Raw genomic sequence first — 15,252 nt, forward strand, 5'->3', positions numbered from 1 at the left:
TCCAGTCTCTGTAGCAGAATTTGATGGTCAATAGTGTCAAACGCCGCACTAAGATCTAATAAAACAAGTACAGAGATGAGTCCTTTGTCTGAAGCAATCAGAAGGTCATTTGTAATTTTAACTAGTGCTGTCTCAGTGCTATGATGCACTCTAAATCCTGACTGAAATTCCTCAAATTAATTATTATCATGGAGAAAATCACACAGCTGGTCTGCGACTACTTACTCAAGGATCTTTGAAAGAAAGGGAAGATTAGATATTGGTCTATAGTTGGCTAACACCTCTGGATCCAGGGTGGGCTTTTTTAGGAGAGGTTTAATTACAGCAACCTGAAAAGACTGTGGTACATAGCCTGTTAATAAGGATATATTGCTCATATCTAATATATGAGTGTTAACTGAAGGTAAGACCTCCTTAAGTAGCCTAGTTGGGATGGGGTCTAAGAGACACGTTGATGATTTAGATGAAGAAATCACTGCGGTCAATTCTTGAAGAGAAACTGGGGAGAAGCAATCTAAATATGTATTAGGTCTTACAGCTGTGTTTGTGTCTTGCTAAAACTGCCACATGAGAAGATGATAGGATGGCCGTGTTACTCAGACCGGCTCTCAGAGTTTCAGCAGATTGGTTTGATTTTCCATATTCTTGCCCTGCTGTTAGAAGTTGGCTTGGAGGTGAAATGTTACCCTCTGTTAGATTGGAGCATGTGGCCAGGTATTACAACTTTAAGGCCACTCAATGTCTCAGCACACAATACTGTTTCTGACAATAGTCTGCTTCCAATGTTGTTGCAACATTTTTAAGGAGGGCCTTTCCCTTTTTGACATGACAAAGCCAGGCCCATAAAGACTGGCTTGCATTGAGCCCTGACCTTAGCCTTGTTTAGTGCCCTTTAGAGAAACCAGAACGCAGACAGTGAGCAAGGTCTTAGAAGTCAACATCAGTGCTGGAGCTCACTAATGCTCTTGTGGCTGAACGGGGGAAATCTCTGCAACTGGGTTCAAAAATCTTGTGATAAGCAACTCCAGGAGAACAGATAGTAGCATGTGAATGCCCATGGTTTTGAAATGAGATGTTCAACAATACTTAGCTTTGTAGTGTTAACGTGTCCATATTATTTCGGCCACATAGTATAGATTTGGTTTTACTAGCGGAATTTTTGAGGTATCTGTCTCCAACAGTTCTACCTCCACCCTCAAATGGAGGTGATTGCACCTACCTGAATGGCTAGGTTCCATAAGAGGTACATATTTTCATATATATATATATGTTGAATGAACAACCTTTTAAAATATACAGATCACGTTTTTGCGATATGAGATCATCAATCAAAAGCTGATTTTTTAAATTACATCTAAACTGTTTCCAAAAGGCTTCAAAGTCCCAGCTTTCCAGACAGAACAACAGATCATTTTTACCCTCAACAACATTAATCCTACCAACAACAGGCTAATGGGGGTTGGCTCATTTAGCTAACAGAGCTAAATGAACTCATTGGTTGCACTGCTCTTGAAGCCAGCACACATCCATCACATGAAGAAAAGCTTCATAACAGCTCCAAGACACAATCTCAGTAATGCTAGCCATATGTCAGCCTTCATTCAGTGTTCATTTAATACATATCTTATCCCTAAATGGGAACTCCATTTGGCAGAATATTGTGGCAATTAATTTAGTGAATATTTAAATTTGAAGATAAAATCCGGGATAATTGCGGGTTCTGTTTGGAAACACATGCCAAGCAGCGTGTGAATGTCATCAAGATGGCCCCATTTTTCTTCCACACCCATTTTGTTCTTTGTCATGCCGTGGCTTTGACATTGAAACGTGGGTGAGAAAATCACTTGTCTTCCCGTCGACTGTTTGATACACTTAAAGGAAATCAGAACGACACTGGAACAAAAGCTGTTTTTGTGAAATCACCCGGTGTATTTTAACTTTCAAGCAGCCAAGCTGAGTGTTCTTTCCTCGCCACCTCAGGATAATTGCAACTCCAACATGGACAATGTTTTGAATCCTTTGTCTGTATCTGCTTTTGTTTATTTCTTTTTATTTTTCTACCATTTATTTTTTTCTGTAAAAGCCTTTTGGTGCTTCGCAGTGACCAGGTTGCTTGTAGATCTGCGACACATACCATGTAACCATGGAAAAAGGGGTTCCAGTCCAGTATGTGGCATGTCATCCCCTTTCTCTCTTGACCTTTCCTGCCGTCTAATAAAAGCTAAATGTCCAACATACCTTGTAAATTCCAAAATATATACTGTGCTGTCAGAGCATGTGCAGTTGACTATCCTCACCCGTCACCCACAGCACTTAACCCTCCACCAGGTCCAGAGAAACCATTAAAGGGAACATGAGATTGTTGTTATTGTCATTGTAATTACACATTCTGTCAGACGTCATTGATTCTTTGTTGATTCTCGGCTTATTTTAATCACACGAATTTCTGTTTTATTAATGACAATGAAATATGAATTGCAGTCTTTTATGTCTTTGTATTTTTATATTTCACCCTCATTATCAGTACCCATGTTGCTAAGAGGCTTTAATCAGTTTTGATCAGTGTAGTTGCGTCTGCACCAGTCAGTCTTCACTTCCTGTTCACAAGAGGTTCTTTGGCTTGTCAGTGGTTTAAAGGGAAACAAGTGAGGAGTACTATTCAGCCTGTGAAAAGTTGTGAAATGTTGTCAGGTGCTCTGAAGGAGCTTTGACAAATCTAACAAAACTAACTGTGGTGACGTCATCCGGTTATCTCAGTCTGGGCTCGGAGATTAAAGCATCCATAAAAGAAATTATTCTGAAAATAATGTGATAATAATGTGTAATGTGTGGGCATGCTGGTAGTGATGAACTTAAGGAGAATTATCTGCATCTCCCATTAGCTTTACAGAGCTTTGTATTTTGTTTCTCTCCATTATTTATCCGTCCTCCCCACAATAACTGTTCTGGTTCACTTTGACCGCTCTTGTAGCGTCTTTTTCGGCCACAGCAAGAAGCTGTTTTCATTGCGAAAAGCTCTGAAAAGACACTGTTCAGTCACGAGTATTTATTGGCACCAGCTCCATTCGGCAGTGGTAGAAATAAGACACTCATGTGGATGCACTAATTTTTTTTCCTAGAGGGCTTGCTGCCAAAAAGGGATTTCATGGTCAAGTTTAAGTAAAAAGTTTTGGTTTGGGTTGAAATGAATAGATCTCAGTCAGATAGGGCATTTTGGGAGCAAGCCAGCAGTGGATGAGGTACCTGAAAGCGACTTGAGTAAAAGTACAGATATCTTACCAGAAAATGACTTTAGTAGAAGTTATAGTCACTTATTAGAATATTACTTGAGTAATGTAAAGTATCTGATATTTACTGTACTTAAGTATCAAAAGTAGTTTCAAATAGAATTGGCCAACATGATTTTCATATTTTGCACAATGAGTGAATATAACACATTGAAGTACTGTATTTCATGACAAACACAATAAGAGTACATGCACAATATGATTTTAATTCCACCACGGAAGAGACTTGATAATCACTAAAATTAGATTGGGAAAAAGTGGATATATCGATAGCAGTATTGGTTATCAGCCAAATGAGTTGTTGAATATCAGCATATCAGATATTGGGAAAAAAATCCAGTGTCGTGCATCCCTATTCATTATATTAAATGAAATTAAGTGGTAAAAGTAAAAGTAAATGCTGGTGATAAAAAAAGCAAGTGGTTAGAATTATCAAGCAGAATTATCAAGCGTCAGAGTATTATCAAGTTTATTTCTTCTTAACATGTACACCATCTTTAAATATAGCGTATTAAAATATTACACGTAAAGAAAAACAAGGCCTTTTTTCACAACTTAAAGGATTTAAAGAAAACCTTTGACTATCCAGGGCTGACATACTACAGTGAAGCAGTTACCATGGTGTTACATGTCATAAAGCTTTATCTCCTTGAACGTTCCTTGCCCTTTATGCTGTGGGACACCATTCTCAGCTTCCATCAAGTCTGTCTCATTGCTAAGAGGAATGTAGTGGCTAGCATGTAGTATCTAATCTGACATACAGCCTGGGCTGCAGCTTTGGGCACACTTGTTTGCACTCCCCCTTACATGATTAACCTATGATCTAATTTTCATGCTCGGACCACTGATTCAACAAACCTTCCAATTTAATTTTGTGGTAACGAAGTGACGAAAATGCTTGGGGGAAATGTATTGGAGTAAAAGTATGCATTTTATTTAAGACATGTAGTGGAGTGAAAGTAAAAGTTGACAGAAATACAAAAACTCAAACAAAGTACAGATACACTCAAAAAATACTTGATCATTGTAATAAAGTATTATTACTTTGTTACATTACACCACTCGAGAAAGCCTACGAGGAAAACTTCTCCAATGTGCACTAATTGTCACCCCTGTTCCGGCACGATACAATGACGCACCACCACAAAATACCGTCGGTATCTGCGCAAGCGGTGTTCAAACAATCATTCATAAGTAGTCGGCACTGAGTTTTAACGAGGGACTAAATAAGTAACATATGAAAAAGGAGTAATCACCATTTTTCACTGGGCTCTATGCTGCTTTGTGCCATTTACTTACCTGTTTTCTGACGCATCCTTGATGTCAAAGGTGACTCACTTGAGAACAAAAACAGAAAGGCATACATTTCCTGCCTTTAAAAAGTTGCATATATGTGCTATTTTTTGTCAGAAAAGGGTATTACAGACTAGGAGCATTTACATATTTCCCTCACAAGTTGGTAAAACAACTAAAGCCATGAGCAAATATTGAAGTTACATTTACCAGGTGGCCAGAAACAAGACTCCAAACGAATTTTGAACCATAACTGCTGCATGTGTGAATAAGCAAAAAGGTAACAACATGTGAGGTTGTGTTAACAACATGTTTCCACTGCACCCAGGGACTGAAAAAAAAAAACACAAAGTCTGCGCTACAATCTGGAGTCATGGAGCTGGACAGATATGGATATTTATCAGGCAGGATTGGTCTTTCAAATTATGCTATGGAGTTGCATCATGGGAAGCGTAGAATTGTAGGATCCAGTCTTTTGGGATCTTGACACATAGCAAGGACCAAAAGTCCGGATATCTTCGCCTCTGTCTCTTCTAAGTCCCCTAACTTTGTGGAAGTTAAACACTAAATTGCTGGAGTGCCCATTCAAGGGGTCATGTGTAAATAATGAGCCGATGATGTAATGGCAGTAAATCTGTTTGAGCAGTCCGACTGCTCGAGATGGAATGAAATGATGGCTCAAGTTCCACACAGGATTATATGAATAAATGTGTTTAACCGCTATCACAGCAGAATGTGGATGAACAGAGAATAGTCACATCATAATAAAAGGAAAGCATTACTTGCTTGAAGTACAGAAGCCGCTGCAGCCTTTCCTGGAGCCGTTTGGAAAATGAATTCAGTTAATGTTATGGAATAAATGTGTGGCAGCTCCTTAGGTGTCCTCACCTTTATTAACCTAGCCAGTCTTTCACTCTGCATCATGTGACCAGTACATGACCGAATGCAGGAAGCACTTGCACTTGTCCTGATCATCTGTCTCCACCCAGGCAATCTGCTGGCACCAGGGAAGATGCCACAGCGCATTAGCAGCAGTGTGACGGCATGTGGCGGCTCAGTGTGTGAAAGCCCTCCTCAGCAAGCCCCCACAGGGCCACTGATACCCAGAGCTGCTAACAGCTTTTGACTTGCAATTAGCCGGCCAAGTTTATCAGCGGCAATAGCCGCGGGAGCTGAAGCGGCACTGCAGCTAGGGCACCTTTTCAGTGTGTGTGTGTATGTGTGTGTGTGTGTGTGTGTGCGTGTGTGGCTTTAGGGTAGAAGGGAGTATGTGTCAGGCAGATGTTCTCGACTCTACATACAGCCAGCCCTGCTGTGATTAATCAAGGTGGCTGGGGTCATTGTGTTGAGTAACTTCTTCTTCCGTCTTTTGTAACTCACTTCACACAGATAAGACCGCACATGAGCAGACAGAACAATAACACACAAAAACTGGATACTGTGGTAGCCTATAAGGTCAAACCCTGCACAAAATTGCATTAACTGAACCAGAGGGAAAGACTGTCATCTTAAGAAGTCCATCCACCCACCCACCCCCCTTCCCTCCACTCTGGCCTGTCTGCATGGAGGGGGAATTATATTACCCAGACCTCCTCCCAGTTATGATGAATCCTCAGCCCTGAGAAGACTGGCCAGCCCGACCTCCATTTGCGGGAGATTAGATCCTCTGATTACAATGCCAGCTACCTCCCACCACTAGATAAATCTTCGATGGGAGCCCAAAAGCAAAGCCCTCCAGTTCCATTGCAGTTAATAATTTAGTGTTAGAGGGGGACAAGTATTTATGATAATTCAAATGGAGCTGGAGATTTTTGTCGAGATGGGAACGCTAAAGAATGGTTTTAAGTTAAAAATGGCATTTGCTAGGGCTTAAATTTAGAATTTCCATATATTGAATTCACGCTCGGTGTCAGTGCCGTGTCACAAATGATATCACATTACATGAGTGTCTTGTGAAAGGAGAAATGTGCATTTATTAATGGTTGATGTAGGTGTTAAGGACCGAAGTTCATGTGAAATGTCACACTGCTGTCAGGCTTCATATTAAAAAGAATTACGTGTTTGCCTAAAAGCTTTTGTTGGCATATCATGCGTCTGTATAATTGTTCATAGATCATTATGCTGAGAAGGGGCAGGAGAGGTGGTGGGGTTAGGACGTGGTTTGCATGCCTAATTTGCACTGTACATGCTTAACAAACGCTGTTACTTAGAAGCACTAATTTGACTGCATAAAAGATGCAAATTAGATCAGAGCACAGCCCACAGCCACTAAGCATTGTTTACAGCAGCGGTTCTCAGCACTCTGCCATCAAGACCGGAGATCGGTTGATTCGTTCCACGTCTCATGTTAAAGCTGGCGAAATCAGCTGCTGTAGTGTTTGGATGGAATAAAAACCTGCAGAGTCAGTGGCACACGGCTGAGAAGCACTGTGTGCTAAATATTAACATACAGCCTCATTTTAAAGGTCCAGTGTGCAGCATTTAGGGGCAGGAATGATATGTAATATTCATAGCTATGTTTTCCTCAGTGTATAATCACCTGAAAATAGGAATGGTTGTGTTTTTGTTACCTTAGAGTTAGTTGTTTATGTCTACATACAGTACGGAGCAGGTCCTCAGTGCCAGACTGAGGTGGACTGAGGTGTCTGAGGCAAGACAAACAATAATAAAGTAATAAAGAAAATAAAGAAAAATAAAGAATTGTTGTGTTTAAGTTACCTCAGAATGAGCTTGGCACACAGCAGAAGTTTCAGTTGGTTGCAGTCTGCAACCTAACCACTAGATGCCACTAAATCAAACTCAATAGACCTTTGAATGTTTTTTGTTTTGTTTTTTTAAGTTTTTGAGGTGGGTGGGATGAGGTTGTGGAGATGCCCTAGCCAGCCGTCTATGTCGCCTGTAGGAAGAGCTGCCACTGTGAAGCTGGATTTATATTTGTGGGTCAACTCTATGCAGACCCTACGCTGTAGCCTACACAAGTGGCCTACGTTGTTGTGAGCATTTATACTTGTGCAGTGGTGTGTCTGTGTCACTCTGCAGTTAAACCTCCACAACACTAGTTGGAGGCAGAGTTTCTGCGAAGTGCTGTTAAGTTTAGTTGATTCAAAACACACATTAAACACACATTAAACATGGCTTAATAGATAGAGACAATTTCAAACACAAGTACACAAATCGGCTTCACTATAACTCACAGCATTCACAGACAAGGACTTGTCTTTATCTGGACACATTTCCACACAAATACAACATGCTAATATTTTTAGCACAAGCCTATGGCATTTTACATTGTATAGATTAAACCAGCAGCTAACAGACTTTTCCTCCACTCATATGAAGCCAGGGACAACAGCAACATTTAACAAAGGTAATGGTACCTAATTTGGCTCCATTTTAACTCACACGGTTCACTGACAAAATAACTGTCTTATACTAAACATGTTTTCCAAACAAATATAACATGAGTTTTTCCGATGTCAGGGACAGATATCTTAAAAACCTAAAGCCACTTATGATACTTCTATGGGGTTTTTGTTTTTTTGGAGTGAACTGATTTTTTAAGACAAAACGAAAGTATCAGCAGAGATGTTTTATGTGCTCTGAACTTTCACCTCCCATTCAGATATCTGAGAGATCCTTGCTGTGTATTTGCTCTGCTGAAAGTGTCAACCTTGAAATGCTCCGTGATAAATTGTGGCACCGACAGCTGCATCCATACTGTGCTGTATATCATCACATATCACTTAGATCCTCTGCCACCGACGTGACCATTACCATATAGATGGTCTCTGACTTCTGACCCTGATCTGTCCTAGGTGTCCATGAATTGCGACTACGTGTTCGTCAACGGGAAAGAGACGCGGGGATCCATGAACGCCAGGGTGATCTTCAGCTACGAGCACCTGAGCGCACCGCTGGAGCTGACCGTCTGGGTGCCCAAACTTCCCCTGCAGGTGGAACTTTCTGACAACAATCTCAGCTTCATCAAAGGCTGGAGGGTTCCCATTCTCCCCGACAGAAGGTGAGGCTCAAATTAAAGCATGCACAGTGCCGGCCCGTGGCGTAGGCAGTATGGGCAAATGCTCAGGGCGCCGTCATCCATGGGGGCGCCACAAATGGGAGAAGAAAAAATCAAATATTTATCTTTTACTATTTTATTTTTTTACTACTATTATTTGAAATATTACATAAGGCCACAACATCATAACTACACAGCAAAGCCTACTAAATAACAGAGAGGCCTTTTTTTTTTTCATCATTTTGACTTGATAACGATACAGCTTGTTTCGGGGTTCACGTAATATTGGATAACTCGCCCCCCTCCCCAGCTCGTTACACTTCACCTGCTCTCTGGGGGAGATGGGCGAGTTATCCGACATCACGTGTACCCCGAAACAAGCTGTATCGTTATTAAGTCAAAGTGACAAAAGCTCTCTGGAGCCCACTCAGCTACCATGACACTACTGAGAGGACTGGATGTGGAGAGAAGGAACATGAAATCAGCAGGAGAGCTGGTTAGGTTAGCTGTTAGCTGTTAGCAGTTAGCGGCTAGTTATCATTACCTCTAAGCAGCTGGTGGCCGCTACGAATAGATTTACCTTATGAAGTGTTCAAGCTCTACTCAGTAAAAAATGAGTATGTTGTGAAGGTAAATTATAACGTTCTCATAATGTGTTCAGTGTCCTCTTGTAAAATGTAGCTTTTGGTGAGAAACTTGAATAAATCCAGCTGTTTGAAGGAGAAATGTGTTGATGTTTTCACAGCACTATAAAAAAGATACTAGAGAGGGAAGGAATGGATGAGTGAATGAACGAATGAATTGTTTATTTTCGTGTCTTGCCGTTTCAACACGGCTCACCCCTTATGGGATTATTCACATACATTAACAGAAACACATTATTCTAGTCATCACGCTGTCACAAAACAAAATAACCTCCTGAGACCCTGTGTCCTCATATGAGGACATCACATTTTGGCTTTACTTGACCTTATACTTCATTCTACTTAACTTAGACCTGTTGTCCTCGTTCGTGGACACTTTATGCCATCTAGTGGTAGTAAGAGCACAATACACTAATCCATGTAAAAGCAAGATGGCAAACTTCTTTACCAAGTCAGTATGTAGCCGAACCTGACACAAAAGTAGATAAGGTCCAAAACCTGATCACATTTGATGGTTGAAACTTTTTATTTATGATTAATAATGTTTGTAGTTTGATATGGCAACAAATTTGACCAATTTTAACAACAGTAACAAGCTGGGACTGGGACTTTGTTATCGTCTCGTTTGAGGACACTGGGACTTTATTGTCATTGACACTGTTTCGTGTTTTTTACTTATCAGGTCCTACTGATCCCAAACAGCTAGGAGAAATTAAAAATGCATACCAAACAAAAGTTTGGGTCTCAGGAGGATAAATTACAGATATAAGGTTAACACTTCAACACAAAACACTGGCATAACAAGATGAATACCTAATACAAATTAAAAGTAAACCAAATACATAAATAACTGTTCAGAATAAAGTGTAGGAGGACAGACAGGAAAGACAAGACTGAGAAAGAAAGAAAGAAAGAAAGAAAGAAAGAAAGAAAGAAAGAAATAGGGGTATATTCATATATTATTTTATTGTTGTAAGTTAATTTGTTGTTCTCTTTTTATTGTTTATTGATTTATATGATTATTAAACACAAGTACATGTCACTGAAAGCAAATAAGCACATGACTGTTGGGCTGCAGCAAACGACATGTTATTTTAAGGGTTGTGGGGGGGCCGGCACCGGAGGGAGGCTTGCCTGGGACACCACATGTGCTAGTACCGCCACTGAGCGGAGCGTCGGTGGCTTAGTGGTAGAGCAGGCGCCCCATGTACAAGGCTGTTGCTGCAGCGGTCTGGGTTAAACTCCAGCCTGTGGCCCTTTGCTGCATGTCACTCCCTCTCTCTCTCCCCCCTTCACGCTTGTCTGTCCTTTCAAATAAAGGCTAAAAATGCCCAAAAAAAATCTTTAAAAAAAAAAAAGAAAAGAACTGCCACTGAGCATGCATGCAGTGTTACGGGAAAATGACAGTCTCATGCAACCTGGGTCTTATTTTAATGGCTTTGTCCTTCATTCCCATCTGTAATTATAGCATTGTATTCGTCAAGGTAGCTGCTGACATTTGGAAGCATGGTGCTAAAGACAGGGAAGGAAACTTGAGATCAGACAGGTTGTTATTTAGAAGAAAAAATAAAGCAGAACTGTAATTATCATAACTGTCATCAAAGCTCACAGAATTACTTCCTGCCTCAACTTTGACCTGCAATGATAAGCGTAGTCATGTGCAAACAGTCTCTCGTGTGTTATGTTGGATTATAGTGCTTACTTTCTATTTTTTTGCTCGACATGGTTTAGATGATCTGGGTAGGAGACCTATTCCTTCATATTTCTCAATCAGTCTTATTAAGACTGAAGACCGCAGTGTGACCAGGACATATGAACCACCCAATCCCAATCCAAGTCCCTATGGACTGAGTTACTGCCACTCCTTTCATGGTGATACTCCTGCCTGCTTCTCTAAACTGGGGTTGTACCAGCCACCTACTGTAGGTAATACACTGACTATGGATAAGAATCCCTTATACAACCCCGCTTCAAAAATCCAAACTAAGCCTTTCAGTTACTTTTATTATCATCAGTGTTTTAACCGAAGTCACTGCTTTTTGCTAACAGCTGCGTGGGTGTTTTCATTTCAAAACGCAGATGGAGTCGACCTTTTAATGTTAAGTTTAACCTTGATGGAAACTCTGGAGCGCTGTACATTACATACATTAGTGCTTCTCAAGAGAGCATTCTTTTTCTTATCTACTCTATGGTAAAAGCCAACAAAGCCACAGAGCAAAAGATGCAGAATTTCTTGTCTTCTTGTCTTTTACACATGATTACCAGAGGACTCACTGTCCAAAGAGCATTCTTAAACACTAGAAACTAAAAAGCAGTCTTCTCCCTGTTCTCCAGGATTTTATGTGTAGTTGCTTGTTTTGCTCCAATTAGATGCTGCGGCAGGCTCAGGTACGCTGCAGAGCTGTACCCTGCGAAATGAGGCTCTCAAGTGCAAATTGATCTACGAGGTTGTCATGTTTGTGTCATAACTATCTGAACCCATTTTACACAACAAGTCCAAGACACAGACTTAATTTGACTTTGGGTGAGTACATAGAAAGCTTTTCACAATGTATTGTGGCAGTACTTTCACATGGATTATGTTTTTGGACTAACAAGCAGGTAATTTGGGGTGTTACTCAGGACTCTGAATAATAACTGTTGTTGTAGCTGCACTTCACACTGCTGATGCAGTAGTACGGCTATGAAGTCCATAAATCTGTGGCTATTTTTATATTTTAGGTATATAGACTAAATCTGCTCACTCATCTTTTCAGCGTGATGATGGAGTTCACCGCACTTCTACAGTTCTTATGTTTATATCATCGTTATTGTAAGGAATCAAGACCAAGCTTGGCCCTCATGTCAGTATTATACAGCAGAAGCTTTTGTCGATAGAAGGAATCCAGCAGGCAATAAAAAATGAATGAGCTGTTAGAAATATAAGAGCCTTAGATGTGGGGAAAAAAAGACACCAGCGGGAGATTACGGGTGCTCGAGCCTGGACCCCGATGAAAAGTGTGGTCTGAGGTTAAGGAACCTGGGCTCATTAAAATATTCCAGCATTCTTGTCATGCATGGAGCGGTAACAAACAGGCCCACAACCCTTCATTTAGGAAATGTTTAATGGGAGCATTAACACTCACGCGGGTGGCTGCTGTCGTCGCTGCGGGAGTACATCACAGTAGACCAAATCCATTTCTACCCAACCTGAATACAAATGGCGTGTTTAAGGAGTTGTTTGAAGAATTAAGGTATTTCAAATGACCTAGAATGCTTGGAAAACATCTTGCATAGCCTCATTTTTCAAAGATCCCCAATGGGCTATAATGTGTTATAGATGGTGTATTATTTTGACGTATAAAATGTGTCTTAAATTCCCACTTTAGCACCATTCATTCATTTTTCTTTTTTGTAAAAGGCCTGGCCTATTAAAGTAGAACTCTGCAGATGACAAATCATATATGGGCTTTTATCAGATTTGTGAGATGTTCAGACCTCGTTATTTTGAATGGTGTTTGCCATTGGTCCGGCGTTTACTGGGCCCCAGGGTTTGCCGGCAGTCTCATATGGTATAACTCATGTATAACGATATTTTCTTTGTTATTAACGTTCCCCGAATAACAATTGTTGGAATGGTTGTTTCAAGCAAATTGGTGTGCTTTAAAGTTTCTTTCTCTAAAATATGTTTCTCTGCAATTCTTCCAACCCATTTTCTATGCACATAACTTCCCCTGTGCCTTCATGAAAACAATAATCAAAGACCCCTTGTGAGCTATTTTAGGTTGCTATGATTGCCACACAGCCAGGCCAGAGAATTCATCTCGCTGCAGGTGAAGCATTTCTTTCTTGCATGCTGTCATTTGGATTTACTGAGGGAATGTAATTTCCTTTACTTTTCCCTGTAGTTCTTTGCAGCATCAGGCACCAACAGACAAAGGCAGCTCCCATTATTCTCGCTGGTACCACATGCAGACTTCTGAAGCAGCTGATACTGACTAGACTGGCCTTCCCACAGGACTCTTTGTGTTTTCACTAATATTTCTAGTGGTGGTGTTGGACGTATCTTTTGATATATGTGATATAGCATTATTCTTTTTCTTCTGCTGCCTGATCCATAGCTGTAGCATTATCACAGCAGGCTTGCTTCACTTGGTGCTATGTAAAGGTGAAATACAAGGTATTTTTACATCATGAAGTAATTACCACTTTCATTTTAGACTTCGGTGTAGCTTGCAGTGATACCTTCTGTTTACCTCTCAGGAAATAGATCAGTTCCTGCTTATGTTTGCACCTCTTGTTTGATTGATTCAGTAGCATGGGTTTTGTTTTGAAAACAGCCTACATCTCATTCCAGGGCAATTGTGCTTGTTGTCAAAGTGTTGATGCTGAAGATATCCATGAGTCACCAAGTCTGGAAAAGTCATACAACCCCCACAAAAAATCATATATTCAGCACATTTATCACAAGTCAGATTCACACACAGGCATGTGGTTTTGCACATATATGTACAAAAAATACAGGAATAAGAAATTAAAAGTTAAAATACTGTGCAGGAGAGGTACCTCGCAACAATCAAACATAAAAAGAAAAAGTCAAAATCAAAGATTGCAGAATTGAATAGAGTTCCAAACTAAGAAGTCTTGCAAAATTGTTAGAGATGTATAATTTACAACAACAAAAATACAAACAATATACAAATGAATCAATGAAGAGTCTTTGCAAGTTAGTTTTCAGATATTTTTTGAATAACAATAATGCAGATGATGATTGTAGAGGTGGAAGAAGGTTTTTCCAAATTTGCCGACTTTAAAGGACGCCTTTGTTTGTTGGTTTCTGACACCACAAGTCACTGCCCAAGCGCCGGATTTTGACGATTTCGGAGTGAGACTCTGGCAAGTCATAAGTGAGATGTACATATTTATACATGAATACACAAGTCTGGTATATGTTCACATTAAAATTGATAAATGAATTGATATTTTCTGAAAAGAGAAGCAGATGATTCACACACTCTCAAAAATTCCTTTTGAATTAGAAAAGTCTTATTGAGATGAGTGGGACATGTGGCAGCCCATGCCGTATTACAATATATTAAATGAGGGTAAATTAAGTTGTAATAAAATGTTAAAATACAGGAATGATCGACCAGTAAACAAACTCTCCATAAGATACCAGTTGACTTCATAGTTTTTTTTTACAGACAAGTTAAATATGGTATATCCAAGGTAGTTTTTCACCTACTATGACCCCTGGAAATTTATTGTAAGGAACCTGAGTTATTTTGATGTTGTCTATGAAAATTTTGGCTTTATCTTTGTTATATTTTTTATTTTTGTTTCCAAATATCATGAAGCTCGATTTTTCTATATTGAGAGTTTGTTCATCTGAAACCATTTAAAAATAGATGATAGCTCTCCATTTGCCTCTTGAATGATAAAAAAGGCAGTGCCTTTTGGCAGATGCTAAGTAGGTCATTTATGTAAATCAAGAACAAAAGAGGTCCAAGGATGGAGCCCTGAGGTACTCCACAGGGTAGCTTAACTCTATTTGAATCATACCTGTCAATAAAGACATACTGTTCTCTGTCCGTTAAATAATCGAGCAGTCATTTTAAAGCAACAACATTAAAGCCATATTTCTGTAATTTTGCAGTAAAGATGTTGTGATTAACAGCGTCAAAAGGCTTTGACAAGTCTAAGGAAATGCCGAGAGAGATTTTCTTGTCGTCTAGGGCTGTTTTCAGATATTGCTCATACTGAATGTGAGGCGTCAAATGTGAAATCATAAATTTCTTGTGTTGACAAAAGAAACCCAATGAAGGTCGACTCACGTGCTTGTTCTGGAGCTTTCAACTGTATCACTCCGTCCTCATCAGTAGATTTAGAGTACTCAGTTGCCGTGAAAATGTAGTAGTTTCCATGATTCTGTATACGTCTAGGGCTGTGTGCAGAATAATCGCTATTCCCTAATCTGTGTTCCCCTATATAAGAGAATCTATGAAGTCTCTAATTAGTTGTAACCCACTTA

At 39.9% G+C, this 15,252-nt stretch overlaps 1 protein-coding gene across 3 annotated transcripts in view; it reads left to right on the forward strand.

Annotated features, from left to right (window-relative positions):
• The window catches only part of tmem132e (transmembrane protein 132E), a 544,945-nt gene that overhangs the window by 490,663 nt on the left and 39,030 nt on the right, over positions 1 to 15,252 (forward strand). For all 3 annotated transcript variants that reach the window (XM_050034264.1, XM_050034273.1, XM_050034256.1), the window contains exon 6: positions 8,396 to 8,601. In XM_050034264.1, coding sequence (XP_049890221.1) covers positions 8,396 to 8,601 — 206 coding nt within the window. The remainder of the gene's footprint in view (positions 1 to 8,395; positions 8,602 to 15,252) is intronic.

This window comes from Epinephelus moara, chromosome 3 (genome assembly GCF_006386435.1).
Source record: "Epinephelus moara isolate mb chromosome 3, YSFRI_EMoa_1.0, whole genome shotgun sequence".
NCBI lineage: Eukaryota > Metazoa > Chordata > Actinopteri > Perciformes > Serranidae > Epinephelus > Epinephelus moara.